General features: G+C 37.1%; 1 protein-coding gene across 3 annotated transcripts in view; it reads right to left on the minus strand.

Moving 5' to 3' along the window:
- Positions 1-3108: 3108 nt before the first annotated feature.
- The window catches only part of clcn1b (chloride channel, voltage-sensitive 1b), a 242144-nt gene continuing 219241 nt past the window's right edge, over positions 3109-26011 (minus strand). For all 3 annotated transcript variants that reach the window (XM_051931704.1, XM_051931705.1, XM_051931706.1), the window contains 5 exons: positions 25393-25478; positions 24503-24541; positions 24210-24314; positions 4705-4791; positions 3109-4428 (listed from right to left, as the gene is read on the minus strand). In XM_051931704.1, coding sequence (XP_051787664.1) covers positions 4099-4428; positions 4705-4791; positions 24210-24314; positions 24503-24541; positions 25393-25478 — 647 coding nt within the window. In that variant the 3' untranslated portion in view covers positions 3109-4098. The remainder of the gene's footprint in view (positions 4429-4704; positions 4792-24209; positions 24315-24502; positions 24542-25392; positions 25479-26011) is intronic.

Consider the following 26011-nt stretch of genomic DNA (forward strand, 5'->3'; position numbering starts at 1 on the left):
TTTTGCATGATTGACAAACAAACAGACAATCAGATTATGCTTTTTCTTATGCAGATTGTGTTCAAAGATACACCTCCTTTCCTCCGAAATGTAGCAGGTATTCACCTTTCTTGAACCAATAAAATTACAGCTTCTCTCTCACAAATTAACATGCTCGTTTTGCCACTGCAGCTGGCATGCAAACACAACAAGAAAACATTCTGTAGCTTTTTCCTGTTCTATCTTCCTGCTTGTGTCATTTTACCAATTACAGTAGGTAATCACTTATTACACATTTATAAGTCCATGCACAGAGACATTACTTTTAAGGTGCTAACACACCAAAATCAAATCACATTTCTTATTTCCTTTTGCATGCACATATTGGCATTTTCTGTGTTTTATGCTTAAATGTGTTTGCAAGCTTTATACTAATTTTTAGCTTACCAGAACAATGTTTTCTCCAAATCCATCCCAGAAGGAGAATGTTATCCAATATACCAGATCAACTGGTGCATCACCTGCTTTTGTGAATGTAATCATCAAACATGGAACCAGACGTGGGGAAAGACGGTGAGTCACTTTGGGCATATTGTATTATTGCAATTTACATCACCTATGAGGCAAATGTTGGCATGCAAATAAGTTCAATGAACTCAGTACATATAAGATTATATCTGAACTGTACTGTTTATTCTACATTTATTGTTGAATGAAAACTTTGGCCACCTTTCACTAAGTGTGCAATACCAATCAACACTCAGCAGTACAAGCTTTCTGTTGCATGTATGTGTATGCATGATAAAATGCTTGGGGCTTATTTTTTTGTATAGTGCATGCGCTTTCTCTTCATAATATGACAGAGAAAAAGAGAATCATTAAGGATGGCATATTTAAGTATAAGCAATTAGCAACTTTTTCTGTTTCTTATCAGTAGATATTTATTCAAGTCTATAATATGATGAGGCAATTTTGCTTCTAGGCTTTAATGTCAGTATGGAGTTGTGATTAGTGTTAGTTTTAAATCTAATTTCAATGGTTGTTTGCACTTCTGTTGCTGTCCCATGTAGTAGAGAGTCCTACAGCAATTGATGTGCACATCCTTCCCATCAGAAATGGTGAAAAGCAAACCAATAGTTCTGTACATTTGTTGCAGTGCATTTTTTTCTTTCATGCAATTGTCACCACACCCTTTTGTCAATGCGCTTTTGTCCAATGCCACTATTGTCAATTAAATTTAATCCTCCCACTCTCTTAGACTTAAATATCGTAATACTAAAACTTTAAACTGTCTAAGTTGTGCAGCCCCTGGTGGATGCATGTGAACCATTTGCATGAGGAATATTGTACTATCAACAGCCCATCTAAAAATTGCCATCTGTTCTTTGATAATTCACAGAATCAAAGGTAAATTCCATAAAATGATTCAAAAGCTAAAACACCCAGACACAAAAAGCATTATGAATAGGGTGTCAATTTTGAAGCAGAGTGGTAACACTTTAGTTCAGATATCCTTAATAAGCAGCTAATAAAAGTCTATTAGGAGTTTATTAATTATTTTACTAAAAATAATAAATATATTTAATAATAAGATCCTTGAATTATATTTTAGTCATTTTGAATTGTTTTGGAGTATGTTAAAAGGCCTTAAATATGCTTTATAATATACATTATATCTCAAACTATTACATATTTATTTAAAACAATATGACTGGAGAAATAAAAGCAGTATAATGTATGCTATAGAATTTGTTACTTGTTTTATAATTGCTTAATCTGTTATAATGCTTATTTTCAATTATTTCACATCTTATCAGAATCCACAGGTTCCCAAAGACAGAAAGGTCATTTTAAAAAATCAAAGCACCGATTTACCATTAATTGTTTATACTTTAATAATCTTTGTTATAAACTTGAAGTCAGTGAAATAGGCCGAGACCGGGTAATAGTTCTTGTGCGCCTCCTACTGGCAATACTTCATATATAATCCATGTTAGAAAACATAAGCCCTTTTAACATGACATAAAATTGTATAAACTGACAATAGCATATTTCAAGAGGCTTTCAAAATCATAATTTATTATCTTTAAAAGCATAATAAATAAAATCGGAATAGTCTCTTAATAGATACTTATAATTGATACTTAACTAAAGTATTGGCAAGAAAGATTCATCTTTATTGAGAAGAAAAATGTCATTTTCCAACATTGTATTTTGGATATTGAAAAAGGAAGCAGTGCTGCTTCAGCACTGCTTAACTGTCTTGGTCTTTCTGATAGTTGTTGTTCTCAATTGGCCATTGCTGAATTTGCCATTGCTGAAGATTTTAGTAGATGACAATTTCTGTGTTTTGTAAGAAATTGCAATTGTTTGATTCACCAATATCAATAATAGTTTTTGATTAAGTTATATGTAATATAATCAGTGAACTACTAATCTGTACATGGCCTAAATACATTTTACTGTTCAACTGATTATGACTCAAATACTTTACAAATATGAGCAATCTGTTTGTATTATAATAATCTCTGCTCCACTAAAGGCACATAAAACATTAGCATTAATCCTATATAATTTTATTAACAATCATTTCTGTCATTTCATACTCTCTGAGGTGTCAAAGCTTGACTGATTTATGTTAACTTATTGAAGAAATCAAGAGGTAGCATGACACAGTGTGTACGGCAGGTTTTATGAAAAACTCAACAGTCAGCAAGCAAATGCAGTTACAAATAGGATTAAACACTGAAAGGGCAAAAAAACAGGAAAAAAACTGACAGGGAAATGGAGCCTTTACAAGAAGGACAGATAAAAGGTAAAAAAAAGCATATTTGGAGAAGGCAGTTAGTGGCAGAGCAGGATAGAGAAAAGAAAGACCTGCTGCATTAAATTTTTAACACCATTTATTTCCAGTTTTAAAGACTTTATGAAAATTTAAAGAGAATCCTGAGTTGTAAGCAGTAAATTTAAAAAGGAAAGGGGGAGACTAAGGCTACAAGTCTAAGCAATGGTGATTGAAACAAAGTAATAAAATGTAGGACAGCAAAAAAATAAACAGAGAAAGAAGTGAAGTGTGCATTTTTCATCTATTTGAAACAGGATAATGAAAATGACTCAAGGACAAATAAAGTCCTTGAGAAAAGCATAGATTTAATGTTATAAAATGGGTAACTGGATGATTAAAGGAAAATTAATATTGTAACCAAATATATGTCAGTTCGTAGAGATTCAAGCAATTTATTCCTTATAACAAAATCTGTACACAATTTATAGTTAATTCTACATCTTAAGAGATGTGTTAAGGCTTTCCATTGGTTATAGCTACACCTAATGGGAATTTAAAAGAAAAGAACTGTTCAAGCATAAATCAATGATTGCACCTGACTGATGAGAATCACAAATGCATAATGATTTTTTTATCTGTTTTTTAAGATTAAAAGAAGAATACCTAAAAGCTCAATTTCATAGCCTTTGGTTTCAGCTCTGTAACGTTTTATGTCCAGGATCCAGTCCAGACTTGTTCATTTACGGTACATCCGCTGATATCAGAACATAGAACTTTCCAAAAAAGTGAATAAATTATAAACTGCACTAACAAAATGAGAAATTACATCATCTCAAAATGAGCATTAATCATTAAGGAGTCTTCACAAATCCCTGTTTAAAACATGAATTAAAGAGTCATTTCAGAATAGTGTCAAAAGTTCTGAGTTCTGCAAATTGCCTTTGAAAACAACCTTAGAATTAGGTGCTTCCAGTAACTATTTATTTATGTAAAAAAATCGTTTTAAGAAGTCTAGGAAATGAAAAACAATCCTGTGTTTCTCTTTAGTAACAAATTACTGAATTACAAAAACAAATATTCATAGCAATGGAGACTCCACTCAGATGTTGACAAGCTTCATTTACGGAGAGATTGCTAGAAAAAGTCTAGAATTTGATTTTATGCATTTCAGGTGTATCCTGAAGAGATACTGAAGGCTTCTTCAACCTAATCCAGACACTAAGATTATAATTTCAATACAAAATTTTCTTTCTTTTTCTTGGCAGAAAATCATCAGAGTCCTATCTCCTTATTTGGGGTTGAATAGTGAGTGGGTTTTCTTCTTTATGAATAATTCAGAGGACGTCATAATCATTATCGGAATCACTCAAACTAGGGATAACCTCTGACATGCTCTCTGCTCCTTTTAATTCCACCTCCTCAGGTTCGGGACCAGCATCTGTCGATCCAGGGGGTTGGTGAGTTTTCTCTGCAGAGTCTACATTTACACTTTCATGACTCCTGGCTCCTATTTCCTGATCTTGTTTATCTTCTGTTGAATGACCCCAAAGTGGCAGATTCTGGCCAGTTTTTGATGCCCTTTGGCGAAGACCATCTCGAAAGCTGGCCAGTGGTGGACGTAGCCTAACCCCTGCTCGAGTGGATCCTTCAATAGCCTTCTGAAGCTAAAAGAAAGTACAGATGCAAGTGAATATGGTATTTCAGTTCGAAACAGCACCAAACCTGTTAGATTAACTTACTCTAGCTGACAACCACCTACTTGTAGTTAGTTCTCTGTGTTTATTAAAGTCAGAGCTTTTATTATGGGTTAATAATGTATCATTATTCTATCTTTTCAGATTCCATTGATTTAGATTTCTGGGTTGAGCATTTTAAATCTTGTTATACAAGCAAACATTTCAACTTGATGTGCATAAGCTTCATTTTGCATAAGCTCTTACCTCTTTCAGTGCAACCACTCCAACCAGTCTGCCAATACTAGTTACATAGGCATGGCTCAGCCCCAGCAAAGAGAATAACGTGTGAGTCTAAAAGAAGAAAATCAAAGGCTCAGTTCTAATACTAACTCAGCATCATTGTATGTGTACAAATAGACTGAAGGATTGCTCAACTAGCACTATGTTGTAAACACATCCAGACCAAAGTGGCCCAATGAACAGAAGGTCCCTGGAGCTCCATCTTTCATTTTCTAGGTGCAAATGGCATGTGAATTCAAAAGCACATTTGCAGTGTGTATTCGTGGGCGACAACCCCACAGACAGCAGCAAACAAGGACAAAGTGGTTTCCCTAGCAACCAAATCAGAAGATATGTTTTGGAAAACACTAAGACACATAGAACCATTTGAAAGACAAATTAACCTGCTTACAAGTTTATATTAGATGTCATTTTCAAATTAATTCCTTCTGTCTAAAGAAAATTAAATTGCTGTTAAAGTATGTATGCTTCTATAAAAAATAAAAAGGTCAATACAAGCAGCTTATTTAAACTGAAAATATTTGCTACCAAGTATAGAGTGGCATGATGATGCAGTGGTTAGCACTACTGTGTGCCACTTCAATATTTGATCTGGTTGCTGCCTGTGTGGTATTTCAATGTTTTCCCTATGTCTGCACTGGTTTTCACAGTAAAAGAAAATATATGAATGATAGGAAAAGTCATGACTACGGGTGCAGACATAATATATGCCCAGTATCTGACCATGCACTTAATGTTTCAGCTCTTTGTGACCTCACAATGAAAATACTGAAAATATTTGGTTCAGGTAATGGTTGAATACAGGCAAATATACAACATACTATCAGGAAAGCATAGCATAACTGGAAGAAATTGCCATTCTACCTTACTTTAATTATTAGTTAACTTGGATATTAGTCTGGTTACATTGGTTTAGCTATTTTCCATGCTGAAAAGTTCTTTTGTTACATTATATGAACAACATACCACTGTGAATAATAAATCAACCAGAAATGCCAAATATTCAGTTTGTGAAACTCTGTTTCATTACTTTCTTTTTAATTTAATAACATTTGATTAAAAATGCAAAATATTCAGATGTTTTCAATAAAATATTAATTTATTCTAACATTGTCAACTTTAAAAGAACCTTTAATTAAATTATTTATTCCCAGACACAGGGGATGCACAATCCAGTGTGTTTCTTCGTGCTGGTCCCAAGCCCGGATAAATGGGGAGGGTTATGTTATGAAGGGCATCCAGTGTAAAATTTTGACAGATCAATATCCGGACAACAATACAAATTTCCATACCAGATCAGTCTAAGCCTGGGTTGAAAACAGGCTGCCACAAGTACTTTTAGCCAGCAGGGAGCTGGCGGAAATTGGGCTACTGTTGGCCGAAGAAGGAGAAGAAGAGGTGGGAGATGTGTCCAGAGGCACTTTGAATGTTGCCAGTATGACTGGTAAGGGGAGGGAGTTGGCCAATATGATGGAAAGAAGGAAGGTTGATATATTGTATGTGCAAGAGACTTAATGGAAGAGGAGTAAGACCAGGTGGATCGGAGGTGGACTCAAATTGTTCTATCATGGTGTGGATAGGAGGAGAAATGGAGTAGGGGTTATTCTGAAGGAACAGTATGTAACAGCCGACCCCTTACCTGGCCGGCAGCCACACTACCAGGTCCTGTGGCCTGGATAATTTACTGAGGTAAACTTAAATCTGCCAAACCATACCACTGACAAATAATATTTTCCCCCAATTGACAGTTAAACAATAGTAAACAGTATCTGAATGTAAATCAAGTGCAGTAATATATTAGATGAAATAAAATGAAAAATACAATAATACAAAAACCCCAGTGTAATATATATATATATATATATATATATATATATATATATATATATATATATATATATATATATATATATATATATATCCCTCCACCATACCACCAAAGTGAGAGGCACTATATATACAATAATAAATCCTCCCTTGTCCCTGCACACGAATAACAAACACACAATATAAATAATGACAACGAATGATTACTAAAATGATAATGAACATGAAAATAAGTCCGGGTAAATAACTGTCCAAATTACTGACAGCTGTCCAAAATGTTGGTGTTTGATTCCCCCGAATGAATACCGAAACAATCTCACCGTGATTCTTCTGCAATGGTGGAAAACAATGTCCAACCCCGGGGTTTCTGCCGATGAATGTGTTGCAATAAATCTGGCTGAGTGAGAAGCAAACTGGAAAAATGTTGCGATGTGAATGAAGGCAGAAAATAATGAAAATGATGGTTAGGTGAATCTCCTTCTCTCTCCTCTCTATCTTTTTCTTTCCCTCCTTCCCGTTTAAATAATAATGAGCTGAATGTAATGGAAAAACCTCCGGTTCTGACGTTTCCAGGGGGTCGCTGCCTCTACGCAACAGCCTTCCCCATTTCTTCTTATGGGGACGACATTTAAACAAACACATACTATTTTAAACGGGGTGATGTGACAAGATACGACAGGGTGCAAGCACAATAAACAACAACACTTATATGGCCCTGCTACAAGTATGTCAAGAGTGTTTTGGATGTGAAAAGAGTGTCATACAGAGTAATGATTATGAAGCTGGAAATTGCAGGTGTGATGATGAATGTTGTTAGTGCATATGCCCCGCAAGTTGGGTGTGTGATGAATGAGAAAGAAGATTTTTGGATTGAGTTGGATGAAGTGATGAACAGTGTACCCAGAGGACATAAAGTGGTAATTGAAACGGATTTCAATGGACATGTTGGTGAAGGGAACAGAGGAGACAAGGAGGTGATGGGTAGGTATAGTGTCAAGAAGAGGAATGCAGAAGGTCAGATGATAGTGAACTTTGCAAAAAGGATGGACATGGCTGTGGTGAATGCACATTTTAAGAAGAGGGAGGAACACTGGGTGACATACAAGAGTGGAGGAAGATGCACACAGGTAGTTTATATCCTATGCAGAAGAGTCAATCTAAAGGAGATTGAAGACTGCAAAGTTGTGGTAGGGGAAAATGTAGTTAAGCAGCATAGGACGGTGGTCTATAGGATGAAATAGGAGATCAAGAAGAGGAGGAGAGTGAGGGCAGAGCCAAGGATCAAATGGTGGAAGTTGAATAAGGAAGACTACAAGGTTGAGTTTAGGGAGGCGGTAAGACAGGTACTGGGTGGCAGTGAAGAGTTACCAGACAACTGGGCAACTACAGCAGAAGTAGCAATGGTGACAGCAAGAAGGATGCTTGGCGTGACATCTGGACAGAAGAAGGAGGGAAAGGAAACCTGGTGGTGGAATGGGGAAGTACAGGAGAGTATACAGAGGAATAGGATGGTGAAGAAGAAGTGGGATAGTCAGAGAGATGGAGAAATTAGACAAGAGTACAAGGAGATAAGGCGTAAGGTGAAGAAAGAGGTTGCGAAGGCTAAAGAAAAGGCATATAATGAGTTGTATGAGAGGCTGGATACTAAGGAGGAAGAAAAAGACCTGTACCAATTGGCTAGATGTGCAGCAGTTTAGAGTCATAAAGGATAAAGATGGAAACATACTCACAATCGAGGAGGGTGTGTTGAGCAGATGAAAAGAGTACTTTAAGAGGCTGATGAATGAAGAGAATGAGAGAGAGAGAATGTTAGATGATGTGGAGATAGTGAATCAGGAAGTGCAGCGGATTAGCAAGGAGGAAGTAAGGACAGCTACGAAGAGGATGAAGAATGGAAAGGCAGTTGGTCCAGATGACATACCAGTGGAAGCATGGAGGTGTTTAGGAGAGATGGCAGTGGAGTTTTTAACCAGATTGTTTAATGGAATCTTGGAAAGTGAGAGGATGCCCGATGAGTGGAGAAGAAGTGGACTGGTACTGATTTTAAAGAATAATGGGGATTTGCTGTAACTACTAGCTGTAGTAACTACAGGGGGATTAAATTTATGAGCCACAGCATGAAGTTATGGGAAAGAGTAGTGGAAGCTAAGTTAAGAAGGGAGGTGATGATTAGTGAGCAGCAGTATGGTTTCATGCCAAGAAAGAGCACCACATTTGGTCTCGTCCGTTTATAGGAGATGGACGTCTGAAGAAGAGCTCCGCTAGCAGCGGCTTTATTTTCCCACGTATTTCATATTATTTAGAGGTATCCTGTATTTAACCCGACCAAGGAACTTCCACTACAATATACAAGCATGAGTAACAAGAATAAAAGTCAGAAAGAACCGGAAAAGAAACTTAAAGCTGCATCAAAGTCTGGACAGACTTCCGGCCTGAGTGCAAGTGCAAGGTATGGCCTCACGGGGACTGACCTGGAACAGGCAGATGAATGCGCAGATTTCCTGGGACCCCGCTCCATTGTATTGTCTCCAGTCGAGAGTGAAAATGGGAGCGAAGGTGCAAGTGATACAGGTCGCGATGGATCGCCGATTTCTGAGGATCATTCGAGACTAGAAAAGGCCCTGCAGGATGTGCTCTCATCTACTCATCGCGAGCCTGCAGCATCTGATGTAACAGGAGCTGCATTTCCACTCGCGGAGCACGAAAGCCGAAGCGAACTGTCCGAACTGAAAGAGGTGATCACTACACTGGCCACTGCCATGGTTACGGCCATGAATGAGCTTAAGAAAGATAAAAAGAATGATCTTAAGAAGGCGACCATTGAGCTCAAGAAGGATAACAAAGATAAGGAAACGCGTCTATTTAAACGTTTTGACGTGAACTTTAAAGGCATGTTGGAGAAATTAGTGGAACACATCGAAGAAACTAATTCCAAACTGAAAATGCTTGCTGACCAGATTAATGACGTTTCAGATCAGCTGGAAGACGTTAAGCAGGGACTCACGGCTCGAGTTGAAATAGCAGAACAACTGGCGTCTAACGCCAATGAAAAAGCCACAGCTGCGAATTCCGAATGCAAAAAACTTGGAGACAGACTTGCAGCCCTGGAGGATGGGTGCAGAAGAAATAATATAAGAATTGAGGGTATACCTGAGAAACGAGAAAGCTCAAGCTCAAGCCCAGTGAAATTTGCAGTAGAATTACTGTCTAAAATAATTGGAGATGACTTTAAACTCGACATTGAGATAGCCACGGCTTATCGCACAAACAGACCAAGCACCTTTAAACCTAGGTCTTTTATTGTCCGCTTCGAGCGACTACGATGTAAGCTTGATGTGATGGCACTTCTCAGACACAAGCAAGAGATTATATTCGAAAATAATCTTACTCGTATTTTCCCCGATTTCTCACCATCAACAGCTGCAAAACGCAGATCCTACATTGACATTAAAAAGTTGCTACGGAAGGCCGATATCAAATACAGCCTCTTGTATCCCGCCAAACTGAAAGTGGAAGTTCAAGATCAATATTATATTTTCCTAAGCAAAGAAGAAGCTGAAAAGGAACTAAAGAAGCTGTTTCCGACACTTTTTTGAAAGTTAATAAGGAGCCGTATTCTATCAAGGCACGGGAAGGACCTATGATCTGCTCTCTGGATCCATGTTTAAAGAGACTGGTATTATAATTATACATCCTTTTCTTTATCTGGACTTTATATGTTTATGTTTTAATCAGAGTTATAGAGTTATAGATGTGAGTGTGAAAATGTGGAAGTAATTAAAGTAGGATTCGTTTTTTTTTTTTTTTTTTTTTATTCTACTATACCTTAAAGTAGACTGTTTAACATCATACCCTTGGTTTATTGCTTTTTCTACTATTTATACTATTACCATTATACTATTACAGTAGGAATTACCATTTTTATCCTAGACTAGTTTTTTAAAATCATTCCCAGGGTTGATTCTTCTTTTTTTTTTTAATCTTAATATCTTAACTTAAGATTATTTCAAGATTAAATACTGTTAATGATAATATTTTCGGCAGATAGTATTAAGAATTTAGCTGCAAAAGATATCTCTGTTTTAATTCTCTAACGCCGCTGCAGGGTGGGGTTTGTTTTGTTTTGGACGTGCTCTGTCTCTTCGTATGTCAGAGGACTGGGACATCGCGAAGTGGGATCTAGCCTCATGTGGGGAGGCAAAATGGGGGGGTGGGGGGATAAAGGGGGGAGAGAAGGAGAGCAGGTTATATCTAATCTATTCTTGTAATCCTTATAATTATAAATATCAATGCAACAATAGGCTAAAATGCAATAACTCATGGGGAATCTTGAAACTAAGATTAAAACTGCCATATTACCAATTAAAACTATAAAATGACATTAAAAACTCAGAATCAATGTCTCCATGATGGGACAGTTAACTTTGTGAGCTGGAATGTTAAAGGCCTGAATCACGAATTAAAGAGAAAGAAAGTATGCTCTCACCTAACAGGCTTAAACGCTAAAATAGTATTTTTACAGGAGACCCACTTACTAACCAAGGATCAGTTCAGACTACAAAAAGACTGGACTGGCCAAATGTTCCATTCTAGCTTTATAAAGAAAACTAGAGGGGTGGGAATTCTCATACATAGAACAGTTCCATTTGTAGCATCAGATGTAGTGTCAGACCCTGAAGGGAGATATGTGATGGTCATGGGCAACTTATATAGCAGTAAAATGATTTTGATAAATGTTTATGCACCCAATTTTGATGATAAGGAATTCATGCAAAATCTATTTGCATCCATTCCCAATGTGAACACTCATAAAATTATAATGGCTGGGGACTTTAATTGTGTTTTAAATCCACTCTTAGATAGGACTCCTGTGTCAGGGGGGACGACATCTAATACTGCAAAGATAATTACACAGTTTTTAAATGATCACAACTTATCAGACCCCTGGAGGTTTCTTAACCCAAACTCAAGAACATATTCATTCTACTCACCAGTGCATCATAGCTACTCAAGAATTGATTATTTTTTTATAGATAATAATTTCTTGCCTACGATTAAATCATGCAAATACGACACAATTGTTATCTCTGACCATGCCCCTCTAGTCTTGGAGCTAAAATCATTAAGCCCCTCACACTCACCTCGCAGATGGCGTCTTAACCCTCTTTTATTGGCAGACGAGAACTGCACAGAATTTATATCCAAACAAATCAGCTTCTTCCTAGAGACAAATACGTCCACAGAGGTTTCTGCAGGAACACTCTGGGAAACTCTAAAGGCCTTCTTAAGAGGACAGATTATTTCATATCTTTCCCACAGAAATAAATTAGAAACCAAGAAAGTGTCAGAGCTAAGAAGTGAAATTACTAGAATAGATGAAGAACAAGCCTGGCATCCAAATGAAGTTCTTCACAGGAAAAGGCAGGCCCTGCATACAGAACTTAACATCTTAACAACTAAAGAAACTGAACAACTTATTTATAAGTCTAGACAGCATTACTATGAACACGGAGAAAAAGCTAATAAGCTTTTAGCTCAACAAATTCACAAACAAGAAGTTCACAATGCAATACCAGTAATCACCAACAAGAATGGAGAAGAAATCATCAACCATAATAAAATAATGCACACATTTAGAGATTACTATAAGTCTTTATATTCTACTGAGCCCAAAGAAGACAACACACAATCTAATGCATTTCTGGATACATCACAGATACCACAAATAGATGCTTTAAGTGCTGAGGAACTGGATAAACCTCTAACGCTAACAGAATTACTAGACGCTATAAAGTCACTACAAAGCAGGAAATCATCAGGCCCTGATGGTTACCCCGTAGACTTTTATAAGAAATTCTCCACTTATTGGCAACATTTACAGAAGCTAGAGACAACCAAATACTACCTCAAACATTTCGACAAGCATTAATCACCGTCTTTCCTAAACAAAATAAGGACTTGTTACAATGTGCATCATACAGACCAATTTCACTCCTGAATAATGATGTTAAGATACTCTCAAAAATCCTAGCTAGAAGAATGGAGAAAGTGCTGCCCTCGGTAATATCACAAGATCAAACTGGATTTATTAAAGGCCGACACCTATCTTCAAATCTCCGACACTTGTTTAATGTTATATATTCACCAGCAAAATCAAACACCCCAGAGATATTACTATCATTAGACGCAGAAAAAGCATTTGATATGATTGAATGGAATTACCTTTTCACTGCATTGGAGAAATTTGGGTTTGGCCCGAATATTTGTGCATGGATCAAACTACTGTATACCAATCCAGAAGCTTCAGTTTGTATTAATAACATTTGCTCAGACTACTTTAAACTAGAACGTGGTACCAGACAAGGATGTCCCTTGTCGCCACTGTTGTTTGCAATCGCTATTGAACCACTGGCGGTTCACTGCCGAAATTCTTATCAGATAAAGGGGATTGTCAGAGAAGGACTGGAACAGAAAATTTCTCTATATGCAGATGATATGGTCTTATATATATATCAGACCCAGAAAACACTGTCCCTGCTGTTTTAACAGCACTAACAGAATTTCAAAAGATACCTGGTCTTAGAATTAATCTGAATAAAAGTATACTCTTTCCAGTGAATTCACAAGCATATAATATTAGCTTAGACACCCTACCTTTTACCATAGCAGATCAGTTTAAATACCTAGGGGTAAATATCACAAGTAAACATAAAGCTCTTTATCAACAAAATTTTGGCGTCTGTATGGAAAAAATTAAGCAAGACTTGCATAGATGGTCAACCCTTCATCTCACTCTAGCCGGAAGAAGTAACATTGTTAAGATGAATATCCTTCCTAAACTTCTCTTTTTATTTCAAAACATTCCAATATATATCAATAAATCGTTTTTTAAACAGTTAGATTCAACAATAACCTCATTCATTTGGAACTCAAAACACCCACATATCCGAAGAGCGACCCTACAAAGACCTCAGGCAGAAGGTGGCATGGCTTTACCTAATTTTCAGTTTTATTACTGGACAGCAAACATACAAGCCATAAAAACCTGGACACAAATAAATGAACATACACAGGCTTGGTCCGCAATAGAAGTAAAATCCTGTAGTACTTCTTTATATTCCCTGCTCTGCTCTCCAATAAATGAAAGTTATCGCAAATATACTAATAACCCAATTGTGCTTTACTCACTCAGAATATGGAACCAAATTAGAAAGCATTTTAAGATGGAAAATCTTTTATCAGTGGCACCTCTGCAAGAGAACCACCTCTTTCAGCCTTCGCAAGTATATCCAGTTTTTAATACCTGGAAAAGTTTTGGAATTAAAATGCTCAGAGATCTTTATATAGACAACATATTTACATCTTTTGAACAATTACGTTCAAAATTCAACCTCCCAGCTACACATTTCTTTTACTATCTTCAAATTAGAAATTTTGTTAAACAGAAATTGCCCGATTTCCCCCACCTTGCACCCTCCACAATCCTGGAAAAAATACTGCTCAATTTCGAGGAAATAAACACTATTTCCGCAATATATAAAATCTTATTAGAGTCCCTACCTTTCAAAGATCCAAGAGGACATTGGGAAGAAGATCTCTTAATCAATATATCAGAAAAGGAGTGGAAGGTAGCAAAGCAGAGAATTCACTCGAGTTCTATATGTGCAAAGCATAGAATTATTCAACTAAAAATTATATATCGAGCCCATCTGTCTCGCTTAAAACTGTCCAAAATGTTTCCAGGGCAGGATCCAACCTGCGAACGCTGCAACCAAGCTCCTGCCTCACTGGGTCACATGTTCTGGGCCTGCACCAAACTAACATCATTTTGGACAAAAATTTTTAAGTGCCTTTCAGACAGCCTTGGTATCACAATCCCTCCTAACCCATTAACAGCTGTGTTCGGTGTTCTTCCAGATGGACTTGAATTGGAGAAGGACAAGCAAACGGTGATTGCATTCACTACACTTTTGGCACGCAGACTTATTTTGTTAAATTGGAAGAATCCTAATTCTCCTCTTATAAGTCAGTGGGAAACTGATGTTTTATATTATTTGAAATTGGAAAAAATCTAATTCTCAGTTAGAGGATCTGTACAAAATTTTTTCAAAACCTGGCAGGATTTAATCAATATTATTTTAGAATAAGAGAAATAACTATTACCACATTTAACTCCCTTCTCCATCTCTTATTTACATATATATTTACTTGTCCCTTTCTTTTGTTTAATGTTGCCTTATTAAAAAGCCTTAAGCAATTTTCCTTTAGCTAAGCTCTCCTTCTCAGGGGTGGGGTTTGATTATTCTTCAAATTTGTTGGGTTATAAATTGATCTGTTTGTATGGAATGATTACAATGAAAATTAATAAAATAAAAATACAAAAAAAAAAGAAAAAAAAGAAAGAGCACCACATATGCGATGTTGGCTCTGAAGGTGTTAATGGAGAAGTGTAGACAAGGCCAGAAGGAGTTGTATTGTGTCTTTGTGGACCTAGAGAAAACATATGACAGACTGCCTCGAGAGGAGTTGTAGTATTGTATTAGGAAGTTGGGAGTGGCAGAGAAGTATGTAACAGTTTTACAGGATATGTACAAGGGAAGTGTGACAGTGGTGAGGTCGGTGGTAGGAGTGACTGATGCATTCAACGTGGAGGTGGGATTACATCAGGGATCGGCTCTGAGCCCTTTCTTATTTGCAATGGTGATGGTGACAAGATTAGACAGGAGTCCCCATGGACTAGGATGTTTGCTGATGATATTGTGGTCTCTAGCAAGAGTAGGGAGTAGATCGAGGAGATATTGGAGAGGTGGAGATATGCTCTAGAGAGGAGAGGAATGAAAGTCAGTAGGAACAAGACAGAATACATGTGTGTAAATGAGAGGGCGGTCAGTGGAATGGTGAGGATGCAGGGAGTAGAGTTGGAGAAAGTGGATGAGTTTAAATACTTGGGATCAACAGTACAGAATAATGGGGATTGTGGAAGAGAGGTGAAAAAGAGAGTACAGTCAGGGTGGAATGGGTGGAGAAGAGTGTCAGGAGTAATTTATGAAAGATGAGTATCGGCAAGAGTGAAAGGAAAGGTCTACAGGATGGTAGTGAGACCAGCTGTGTTATATGGGTTGGAGACAGTGGTCTTGACCAGAAAGCAGGAGACAGAGCTGGAGGTGGCAGAGTTAAAGATGCTAAGTTTTGCATTGGGTATGATGAGGATGGACAGGATTAGAAATGAGTACATTAGAGGGTCGGCTCAGGTTGGACAGTTGAGAGACAAAATCAGAGAGGCAAGATTGCGTTGGTTTGGACATGTGCAGAGGAGAGATGCTGGGTATATTGGGAGAAGCATGTTAAGGATGGAACTGCCAAGTAACAGGAAAAGAGGAAAGCTTAAGAGAAGGTTTATGGATATGGTGAGAGAGGACATGATGGTGATGGGTGTAACAGAGCAAGATGCAGAAGACAGGAAGATATGGAAAAAAATGATACACTGTGGCAACCCCTACTGGGAGTAGCCAAAAGAAGAAGAAGAAGAAGAAGAAGAAGAAGAAGAAGAAGAAGAAGAAGAAGAAGATTCCCATTGGTCAGGATGTATGACCTTGCAAATTACTTGAAGATTTCTTTTATAAAACTTCAAGTATTTATTCTTTGTTTATGTTATTTAATTTTAAATGAATACCAAAGGGGAAGAAGGCAATGTCTCATCCATAACAAAAAAACAGAAAGGGCCTATCAGTGTTATAAACCTGACATCAGAAGGGTCCTTCTTAGACTTCAGAATGCTACTTCTTGCAAACTATCTGATTATGTTCTGTTATTAGGTGGGTAACTCTTTTTCAAAACTTTTAATTTGTTCAATACCTATTATAACACTGATAAAGAAAAGATGCTAATAAAGATTGCCCAGCACAGTGCACTGTTTATCAGTGCTGACTGCATAGGTTTTACCTGTATACAGTGTACAGGTAATGGGTTTCCCCCGGTGTACTCTGATGTTCCTAATGACAAGTGTATTAGGGTAAATGGGAAATCCAAAAATTGCCCAGTGGGACAGTATTGTGTGAGAGTGACTTGTAGTGGACTGAATACAATGGAGAGGTTAACCCTGCTAGATTTTAATGCATATTTTAATGCAGTGCCACCACCACAAAATATCTAAAGACACTGTGGGGCATAATTAACACTCCAAAGCTCACCAGAAAATAACAGATATATTATAATGATTGCAGAACAGGAAACATATCTTCAAATGAAGATTATAAGAGATGTTCAAAAGGTTTCTGCACTTTTTCTAACTGTATTTATCAAGAATTACAAAAACAAATTACATCAATTTTCCCAGTGTACTACCAACTTTTTAATGCCCAATTACTACTCCTCCCGCCTTCACCGTTTCCAACAAAAATATAAAAGTGAGGAAAGGTACCTCATATTTTGCATTGGTAATTCAGTTAAATGTATTTCAAGCTTTACTACAAAAAGTGATCCCTAAACTGCAATATTTTTCTTAGATAGATAGATAGATAGATAGATAGATAGATAGATAGATAGATAGATAGATAGATAGATAGATAGATAGATAGATAGATAGATAGATAGATCCTAAGGGGCATCAGTGGTCAGGCAGGCAAAGTTGTACACAATTGAAGCTGAACAGGATCAAATGTACAGCATTTTTTCAAAATCAGACAAAAACAGAAAAGGGTTAAAAAACCACCAAAGGGAAATCCTAAAATCAAGAACCAGTGATCCATAAAAATAGTCAAAAGTCAGGGAAACACACAAAAACAGAATGTCACACAAACAGCAGGAAAGATTACAGATTACACCCTGTCTTTAACATTACAAGAGCTCTGAATAACAAAAGTACAGTGTTACTAAGCTACCCATAAGGGACACAAGATGAATGTCTTGACTTCAGAAGCTAGAGTAAAGAGAAGTTTTTCAAATCTTTTCATAACACTATAACCGTTTTCCTGATTTGTGTGCACAGTAGAGCAAAATAACTCTTCTTTGTAAAATTTTGGGCAGAGCATAAATAACAGAGTGAGCTATAATACAGTAGACTAGCTTCTGAGAAGAGTCAGTATAACTCTTTGATATAAGTTCCTCAGATCTCTTTTAGTTTTCCAGGGTATAGTTTTGAAAAAAAATTCTGGATTCCTGCCTGAATTGCTTCTAAAATGAGATTCGGGTTTGGGTTCCACAAAGCATGTTTATGAAATTGAAACTTAGCTGAATACGTCTCCCTTAAAATCAAGGCTCAGTTGCTTGCAAACATGATAAACTGCTCAAAAAAATTAAAGGAACACTTTGAAAACACATCAGATCTCAATGGGAAAAACAATCATGCTGGATATCGATACTGATATGGACTGGGTAATGTGTTAGGAATGAAAGGATGCCACCACATTTAATGGAAATGAAAATTATCTACCTACAGAGGGCTGAATTCAAAGACACCCTGAAAATCAAAGTGAAAAAATGATGCGACAGGTTAGTCCATTTTGCCTATATTTCATTGCAGCAACTCAACATCGTACTCAGTAGTTTGTATGGCCCCCATGTGCTTGTATGCATGCTTGACAACATCGGGGCATGCTCCTAATGAGACGACATATGGTGCCCAGGGGGTTCTCATCCCACATCTGGACCAGGGTATCACTGAGCTCCTGGACAGTCTGAGGTGCAACATGGCGGCGTCCGATGGAAAGAAACATAATGTCCCAGAGGTGTTCTATTGGATTTAGCTCAGGCGAGCGTGGGGGCCAGTCAATGGTATCAATTCCTTCATCCTCCAGGAACTGCCTGCATACTCTCGCCAGATGAGGCTGGGCATTGTCATGCACCAGGAGGAACCCAGGACCCACTGCACCAGCATAGGGTCTGACAATGGATCCAAGGATTTCATTCCAATACCTAATGGCAGTCAAGGTGCCGTTGTCTAGACTGTAAAGGTCTGTGCGTTTCTCCATGGATTTGCCTCCCCAGACCATCACTGACCAACCACCAAAGCGGTCATGCTGAACGATGTTATAGGTAGCATAACGTTCTCCACGGCTTCTCCAGACCCTTTCACGTCTGTCCATGTGCTCAGGGTGAACCTGCTGTCATCTGTGAAAAGCACAGTGTGCCAGTGGTGGACCTGCCAATTCTGGTATTCTATGGCAAATGCCAATCAAGCTCAATGGTGCCAGGCAGTAAGCACAGGGCTCACTAGAGGATGTTGGGTGCAAGGTCACCTGCATGAAGTCTGTTTCTGATTGTTTGGTCAGAGACATTCACACCAGTGGCCTGCTGGAGGTCATTTTGTAGGGCTCTGGCAGTGCTTATCCTGTTCCTCCTTGCACAAAAGAGCAGATACAGGACCGGCTGATGTGTTAAGGACCTTCTACGGCCCTGTCCAGCTCTCCTAGAGTAACTGCCTGTCTCCTGGAATCTCCTACATGCCCTTGAGACTGTGCTGGGAGACACAGCAAACCTTCTGTCAATGGCATATATTGAAATGCCATCCTGGAGAAGTTGGACTACCTGTGCAACCTCTGTATGTTCCAGGTACCGCCTCATGCTACCAGTAGTGACACTGACTACTAGCCAAATGCAAAACTAGTGAAAAAACAGTCAGAAAAGATGAGGAGGGAAAAATGTCAGTGACCTCCACCTGTTAAACCATTCCTGTTTTTGGGGTCGTCTCATTGTTGCCCCTCTAGTGCACCTGTTGTTAATTTCATTAACACCAAAACAGCTGAAACTCATTAACAACCCCCTCTGCTACTTAACTGTCCCGATCAATATTCCAGAAATTTCATTGACTTGATGCTATACTCTGATTAAAAAGTGTTCCTTTAATTTTTTTGAGCAGTATATTTAAGCAGCCCTGAAAAACAATCATGGAGAACATCTGTCATGGGTCAAAAAGACATAGAGAAGAGTGTAAAATGAAGATACTGAGAACCTGTGACATTAAGTGTAAGGCTAATGTGATGTATGGTGTATAATGGAATATCTTTTAAGGAGCTGAAAAGGAAATAATATGTTATAATTTGTTATGTTGTCAAACAGCACAAGTTTGTAGTAACAAGAAAGCATAAGGGGCTTCATATTACTGATGCTATTAAACATTTTATTTTTAAAAATATTTTACTAGTGAAAAATTAAACAATATGGATTATTATAAAGATAACAAAAAGGTTTAATGATACTAATTGCTGAGGTGTGTAAAGGAATGTATTTTAAAAAAATATATATATGTGTATATATATATATATATATATATATATAATATATATATATATATATATATATATATATATATATATATATATATATATATATATATATATCTTAATACATAATTCACCTGCCTCCTCACTCACTCACTCACGTCCGTCTGAAGCCGAATGCGCAGTCGCCTTCTGCGCAGCTGCCCGAAAAACCTTACGAGACCGACATCCAACCCCAACATCGCGGCAGGCGGCGGATTTACGGCCGCAAAAATTCAAAGAGAAAGGCAACTTCGATTAAAGCTCTTGAGGCCTGAAAGGCGATTTTGTCTACAGCTCAAGGCCTAATTACGAATTCTGATTCAATTACGCATTTATTCAATACACCTATATTAGGTTTGTGGTGCTTATACTTATTACTATTCCATATTGTACTGGAACATTCATCATTCAATATTATACTATAGGCCTGGAAAATTCATCAACTAACAGTACAAGCCTGTACAGTAATGAGTAAAGCGGACTACAATCATTACAAAACAACTTCGTTACTTATCATTTGTTCTTCATACACTGCTGACACAAACTCGTGCCCATTTTATCTTCTGTTGTCGAAACGGGCTCTTTGTCTAGTATATATATATATATATATATATATATATATATATATATATATATATATATATATATATATAGGGTGGGCAAAAGAAGGTTTACAGTTGTTCATATGGAAAAAGTCATGCAGGTTATGATTATTAACAATAGCTTTATTAACTCAATAGCTTTATTAACTTTATTAATGGCACAATGGCACAGTGCACTTAGGTACAATCTCGTAATTGGTCAAACTGCTGGCCTTCATTATTTACACATTCTTATTGTCTACTTGCTACACTCAAGCACTTGAATAATAATAATAAGAAGAAGACAAACTATACAATAATAAATAAATAATAACAGGAGAATAAACTCTGTGTTTCACATACAACTGTAAATCTACTTTTGCCCATCCCTGTATAATTATGTGTGTGTGTGTATATATATATATATATATATATATGTACATATATATAAATATATACTGTATATTGTCAGTATATTGCCTGATGATTTCATTTCCGGTTCTGGTCATAATTACCTTATTTCCTCTGACGCACTTTAAAAACCGACCATTTCCAACCTCACCAGTAAGTTATGTTTTGGACTCCAATCTGTACATAATTATACACAAAATCAATCATTTTGCAGCCAGGATCAATTATACGGGAGGTTGCCCCAAAACTTTTTTGGCTCTTTTGCATCATCTTTTGACAATATATATACAGTATACATATATATACAGTAGCTAGAGATCCATAAAGGGAGAAAATATGTCACTTATCTTAAAATAGATTTTATTCCTAAGCTTTTGACAACCTACCAGGTGTCATCATCAGAGGAGAATCAAAAGCAGGATTAATAAGGTAGGGTTCACAAGCTGTTGGCCATAAAGTCTTTTTTATTATTTGGATGTTCTTCTTTTTAAGCCTGCAAATGAGGGGGGCACCTGGACGTTTCCCGAGCCCTATTTAGCAGCACTTCTGCCACACCCGAAAGTGCTGCCGGAAGAAGCTTGTTGGATACCTGGAGTTCTTCTATGTGTCCTAGAGTAGGGAGGAGGTGGACAAAGCTTGCCAGGAGAAGTGAAGGTGGAGGGATAGCTAGAGAGATAAAAAGAGAAGAGGAGGAAGAAGAAGAGGACTATGTTTTGGTGCTGTTTGAATGGTGTTGCTGTTGGAGAAACGAGACAAAAGCGTTTCCCCATAGAAATAAAGTGTGTGCTGCTGGAAGAAGCTGGTTGGGCAACTGGAGTCCTTCTATGTGTCCTATAAAAGGAGCCAGTCACAACCACTCAATGGCTAGAGTTGGGAGGAAGAGGACAAAGCCAGAGGAGGAGTGAAGGCGGAAGGAATGGCAGCAGAGGGACTGCGTTGTGCTCTGTGCTTTGCCTTATGTGCTGTGGAAGGTAAACTGTAAATAAATCGAGTGCTGGGTGGCAAAATTGTGTTCTGCCTGTCTGTGTTGGGGTTAAGGCGGCTGTACACGCCCTGGGCTTCAACGTGTCTTTTGTGGTAAAAAAGCTGATGGTTATCTTAAGATTATAGCTGTATGTTTATTTTAAAATTAATACTGATTAGCTAATTTAGCAATTTAAAAATGAGCTAAATTGCTTAAAATAAAAATAATATATATATTTTTGCAGGATCAGTTAGACTAATAGGGCAGCACGGTGGTGCAGTGGGTACCGCTGCTGCCTCACAGTAAGGAGACCTGGGTTCGCTTCCCAGGTCTTCCCTGCGTGGAGTTTGCATGTCCTCCCCGTGTCTGCGTGGGTTTCCTCCGGGTGCTCCTGTTTCCTCCCACAGTCCAAAGACATGCAGGTTAGGTGCATTGGCAATCCTAAATTGGCCCTAGTGTGTGCTTGGTGTGTGTGTGTGTGTACCCTGCGGTGGGCTGGCGCCCTGCCCGGGATTTGTTCCTGCCTTACGCCCTGTGTTGGCTGGGATTGGCTCCAGCAGACCCCCGTGACACTGTGTTAGGATATAGTGGGTTGGACAATGACTGACTGACTGACAATTAGACAAATAGATGACATCCAATGTTGTAGGAAACAAAACAGAATAAACTTTTTCTAAAGCGATGTAAAAAATCAAAATGATAGTAACATATTTATACTTTGTGATGTAAAAAATTAAGATGATAGTAACATATTTATACTTTATTATTGTTAAAAGGATAGTAATAAAATGTTTATAGGCAATTAAAAGCTGATACATAATACATAGCTACATTAAAGTGTGACCACAAATGCAATGATTGGTCTTTTTCAGACGTAAACATATCAGTGACACTGTATAATAATAACTAACTATATAACTTCTACTGCAGTATTATTGTTTGTGTTACATAACTAAAAGTAACTATTACGTGCTCAATACCAAGCTCTTAAAGGCTTCATTCTATAGTGTTATTGTTATCTTTGACAATGTCTGAATCAAAATATTTCATTGATTACAGAGAATCTAAAAGTTCTGAAGCCAGCATTATATGTGCCTAGTAATAAAGTGTTGTTCTTCTGATCTCATTGACAAAGAAATGTCCCTATCTGCTACCTATTGACAACCCAGAGAATGAGTCTGCTGTTATGAGATTAAAGGAATAGAAAATGTGACTAACAGTCAGGAAAAAATAGCCTCTAAATCAATTTTCTGAGCTAAGGTCTGCTAGAAAGTATTATCCTTTCAATATAGGAACTGGTACATATATGCACGGTGCCCTCTTGCCATTTAAGAAATATCAGGAAACAGATGTAGTGTTCCCTGTGATGCTAAGAGGCAGGGTTGACAGATAGTCATGGGAGTTTGAGGCCAGAAGAAATCTCAGGTAAGAGTTTAATTTGATGTTTTGTTATAGGGACAGATTGTCATTTAGGAGAATAGAAGTAAAATAAAATGTATGAAAGAGAAGCAGGTGAGAAGGAGAAGCAAGCAAGCTGCTCTGACTGTCTGGCAGATTTAAAGCGTGATTAATATATCTGAAACAGACAGCTACTGTAGGCATTATTGTGTTATTTCTGCTATGCAAAGGCTCTCACTTTTGCCGGCCTTTCAAAATTATGTTTTGTCTTTTTAATTCACGTCATTTTGTCTTTTTGTGTGTAGCATTATGACATATAAGAGGAAGTGCACTTTGTAAGAAAATAGTGAAAACTAAAAACAAATGTCATTTTTGTCTACAAAGAAATACATTATGTTGGGTATGTTCTGAAAAAAAAATCTCATTAATGTGCAGTATAATCAAATAATCTCAGCATAGCCATTATGAATTCTCTGCACTAAGATACAAAAGAAATTATTTCAGGGTTTAGTGCGGTATTACCAGCATACCATCTTACAATTCCCTGAACATGGATTATAACAGGAACCATTGCTTTTAAAAAAATGTGTTTTTGTTCTTCTATAGTCCTTAAAGCACTGTAACTAACGTTATTATCTCCTTGCAGTTCAAGATCTCTGCTTATTTATCCATCCATTCTTTCATCATCAGAGATAAGGCAAGACATTAACCAACTGCACATTCTGTACATCTAGACTCAATTACACCAAGTTAGTTTTAGAGTTACCAATTTGTTTAACATGGATATGTTTAGGAAGTGGGGAGAAGCCAAAACAGGTCATCTATGTTGTCATTTTTGATGAAATGCAATGTTACTGCATTTTACTATTTTGATATAATTTTCATGTACTTCTAGATGACATCATAGTATTCAGGTTAAAATCTTAAACCTAAGGTGTTGTAGCATTGATACACTGTGTAATTATAATAAACTCTGCAGGCTATGACCTCATTTCATTCACATGCTTTGTCTCTTTGTCTAATGTTCACCTTGTGTAGTGAAGTTCTCTCTACAAGCTGAAACGGGGATGGGTCAATCCTGCAGTTATCAAAGTTAATTGGCTTTTTAAGTTCACGTTCTTCCCAGGCCTTTACCTGAAAGATTAAAAAAAAAAGATTAATTTACCATGGCATAATTGCAACCAGTAAAATTGAAATATTTCAGATTTTGTACAAACATATTTCATTCTCTACAACTTTATTTTTTCTCTTCACTTTAATTATCATTTAGCAAATAATAATAAACAACACAATAATAACTAAGCATCTTCTGTTATTCTCACCTCTTCTTCTGTCATGTTTTCTAAAGTTGAAATTGGATCCTGTTAGGGGTAAAGATAGAAAACAGTGAAAGCTTTTCTTTTCAGAGTTCACCCAGTTCCCACTTAAACACATTGATACACCTGTAGAGTACACTGAGTGGCCACTTTATTAGGTTCTGTTCCCTCCGTTTCATAGTGACACAATCACATGTGCAGATAATGTGGTTTAAAATAGGCAGGCAGATACCAGCACATGGTGTTTGTGGGAAATTCAGAGGGAGTACGAGGAAGACCAAAGATTTAAGTGGTTGGATAAATTCTGCTTACTGATAATTCATTCTTTTTTGAACCAGGATGTGGAGAAATAAAGGTAATAAAGTTATGATTCCATCATGTTGTTTCAATGATACCGGCATATTGTGGATTTTGGGGTTTTCCTCATACATCGGTTCTTTCATTTGAATGCCATGGAATATTTAGACTTCATTGTAGATGTGATGCATCCGTTTAAAACAGTGTTGCATCCTTCTTTGAATGAGCTTTTTTAAGTGGCTAGGAAGTTCCTGTAATGTTTTCCAGGAACAAAGAACTCCACTTAATATAGTATCCTTCCCTGTAATCGGATCTAAATTCAACTGAGCTGCTGTGTGATGAGAAAGACTATTTAGTGATAATCTTTCAGCATCTAATTTTTAACACCAATTAAATACTCTGGGTAGACATGGAACAACATTTATATCCTGATGAATTCAGGCTGTTCAAATAGGGCATCAGCTTCTTGTTTGTTAATTGTACTTTATAATGTGGCCTCTCAACATATCGGCCAGTGCTCTTTGAATTTCACACAAGCACTACAATAACCACCACCAAAACTTACAAACAAACTCATAAACTCCTTCCCCGGCTTTCACCTGAGATTGTTCTGCTGGTGGTACATGCACAGAAGGGTGAAATAATCCATGAATGGACCTCCTCACTGCCTGAAAAGGGCCTTTTCCTGTATGGAATAATCAAAAAAGCTAAATCAGTTTGAAGGTTCGAATATCAAGACATAAACACAGTATGAAACAAAAATAAATAGTAGTATTAATGTTAAAGATAAGATAAAAATCAAAAATACTCGTTATAAGGCCAATACTCTAAACAAGGTAATAGGTGTGAAGGTATTACATGTTAATTCAAATTAGCAGGAAGAGATATATTAAAAAGTCAGTAGGATCATATTAATCAAGATTTCAAAGAAATTTTGTTTTTTTTTTATAATATTTTTTTGTGGAATTCTACAAGTGCATATACAAAATGAATATTATCAAAATTGAAACACTGAAACCTTAAATATACAAGAAAAAAGACTACAGATACACAAATGTGCATCTAAGTCCTTTGTCCTTCAAGCTGATGTCTCACATTACGTGACTTCTAGTTGTAAGGTATGTCAGAGTTGTTGAACACCAGTTGCTGATCCCGTGACTGGACCATGTCAGTTTACATGACTGAAAATCGCAGGGGTTGTCCACTTTACCTACAGAG

Source organism: Erpetoichthys calabaricus, chromosome 9, assembly GCF_900747795.2.
Source record: "Erpetoichthys calabaricus chromosome 9, fErpCal1.3, whole genome shotgun sequence".
NCBI classification, from domain to species: Eukaryota; Metazoa; Chordata; class Cladistia; order Polypteriformes; family Polypteridae; genus Erpetoichthys; species Erpetoichthys calabaricus.